Consider the following 2,520-nt stretch of genomic DNA (forward strand, 5'->3'; position numbering starts at 1 on the left):
CGGCTAGGGCCAAAGGAGGCATTTAGACTGTCACTTTATAGTAATTGTGCATCTCTATGAGCAGCTATGCTGCTCAAATACATTTTTAAGTATTTGAGAGAATGCCATACAGCATATTGCATGTGTGATTCCAATGGAAGAAACAGTAGCGTAAGAGGTTTATCAGTGGCCCAAAATTTTTTTCTTTTCAGAGAAGGGGCTGGGGAGAGAGAAAGAGAAACATCGATTTGTTGTTCCACTTATTTCTTCATTCATTGGTTGCTTGCATGTGCCCTGACTGGGGATTGAACCCACAACTTGACATATCCAAATAATGCTCTAACCCAACAAGGGTGAGTGGCCAGAGTTTTAACAGAAATAACCATAAAAAGGAAACAAATGGTTTCAAAACTTTTTTCAAAAGATGTGGGGTAACACCTCTTACCCCATTCTGCCCATCAGCACTTCTAACCCTCATAGATGAGTAACCAAGAATTTATTGACCAACCAATGTGAGTTCAACGGTGCCACAGTGTTGAGTAGCACTGACACTTACTGAGTACCCAGTATGTGTCAGATGCTGTTCTAAACTTTTTACATGTATAGCTCATTTAATATGCAAAACAAGCCTATTATATAGATAGTATTATTGATATTATTTCTCCCATTATAAAGATAAGGAAACTGGGCGTAGAAAGATTAAGTAACTTGTCTAGAGCTGAAAAGAGGTGGAGTCAGCATTCAGATTCAGATGATCTGTCTCAAAAGCCCACATTCTAAACCACTGCATTGTATTTCCTAATTCTTGCTCTCAAAAGACCCATCTAGGAAATAACCAAGAACGGGTGAGTCAGTATACACTCCAAGTGTAATAGCAGCTAAAAGATGAGAGAGCTATGTAATCATTCAGAATTGTGTATATTATTTCCTTAAACTAAAAACCCTGACAGTGGATGTCCTCTAGAAAAACGGAACTTTGGGGAACTGGGAAAGTTGGCCTTCAGTGCAATTTCAAATCCATGAATTTTAACTCGTGGTCATTTTTGTCCTTTAATGACTGGAGTCTACACTTCGCAGACTAGGGCAGCTTTATCTTTGACAATGTGGCACTAGGGCTTGCAAGGCCTTGGTCCAGATCCTGTGGCATGAATGCAGTTGGCTGCTTTTCCCTCTGTTGTGCAACTGATTTAGAATGACCTTTCTGTTTCTATTGAAGACATCAGAGTACCATGATATCATGTATCCTGCTTGGACCTTTTGGGAAGGGGGACCCGCTGTTTGGCCAATTTATCCTACGGGTCTTGGACGGTGGGACCTCTTCAGAGAAGATCTGGTAAGGTAGGTCCTTTAGGGAGGTTATGTTTTCCCCTCTTTATGGGTCTTCTTGAAATAAACAGTAGCGTATAAACAATTACCTTAAAATGACTAACTCTTAAGTTAAAAATAAAAGACAAAAAACTGTTTATAGCAAAAGCAATTTTACCTGTGTATAAATTATCTATGTATCCATAGAAAAAGAACAGAAGAACCTGCTCTAAACTATCAGCAGTGCCTCTGTGGAAGATTGTGGAAGCCTTTTCTTCTTTAAACATTTCTATGCTTTTAAGATTCTCTAAGAGTGAATTACTTTTATAATGAGGGAAAAAAAATGAATGAGCATGTTGTGGGGGAGGATAGAACATTACTTAGAGGAACATAAATGCACTTTATAATTTAGAGCTAAGTCTGTTAGGTGGGGATGGAGTGGGCATCGATGTCCCATAGGAATCTCAAAGACAAGCTTCCTTCAGATCCTCTCTATATATGATTGAGATATGCCTTGGCCTGTTGGTTCCATCCCATCCTGCCTTTATTTCAGAATTAATTTTTTAAAATATATTTTTATTGATTTCAAAGAAAGGAGAGGGAGAGAGAGAGAAACATCAGTGGTGAGAGAGAATCATCAATCAGCTGCCTCCTGCACACTTCCTTTCGGGGATCGAACCCACAACCTGGGCATGTGCTGAGACCTAGAATCGAACTGTGACCTCTTGATTCATAGGTCGACGCTCAACCACTGAGCCACACCGACTGGGCTTATTATGTCTTTTGATGGACATTTAAGCGATATATATATATAATATATGCATAATTTTTAATAGTTTTTTTAAATCCTTACTTGAGGATATTTTTCCATTGATTTTTAAAGAGAGTGGGAGAAACAGAGAGAAACATCAATGTGAGAGAGACACATCAATTGGTTGCTTCCCGCACGTGTCCCAACCAGGGCCGGGGATCGAGCCTGCAACCAAGGTACATGCCCTTGACCAGAATCAAACTCTGTACCCTTCAGTCCGCGGGCCAACGCTTTACCCACTAAGCAAAACCTGTTAGGGCACATAATTTGGTTTTTATGGGCTATTTCAGAGTATGACCCTTTACCCTTTAATATTTTAGTTGCATATTTCCTAAAAGCAAGGGTGTTCTCTTTTATGATCACACTGTAATTACCAAATTCAGGGAAACAGTATTGATACACACTTTTATAGTTTCAGTAATGCC

General features: G+C 39.4%; 1 protein-coding gene across 3 annotated transcripts in view; it reads left to right on the top strand.

Moving 5' to 3' along the window:
- The window catches only part of POGLUT1 (protein O-glucosyltransferase 1), a 16,833-nt gene that overhangs the window by 2,432 nt on the left and 11,881 nt on the right, over positions 1-2,520 (top strand). For 2 of the 3 annotated variants that reach the window (XM_023755759.1, XM_023755758.1), the window contains exon 2: positions 1,196-1,312. In XM_023755759.1, the coding sequence (XP_023611527.1) occupies positions 1,196-1,312 (117 nt within the window). Of the gene's footprint in view, positions 1-1,195; positions 1,318-2,520 lie in introns of all 3 variants that reach the window. The other variant, XM_006090908.3, reaches the window with a different exon arrangement.

The sequence above is a fragment of the Myotis lucifugus genome, unplaced genomic scaffold, assembly GCF_000147115.1.
Source record: "Myotis lucifugus unplaced genomic scaffold, Myoluc2.0 scaffold_84, whole genome shotgun sequence".
NCBI classification, from domain to species: Eukaryota; Metazoa; Chordata; class Mammalia; order Chiroptera; family Vespertilionidae; genus Myotis; species Myotis lucifugus.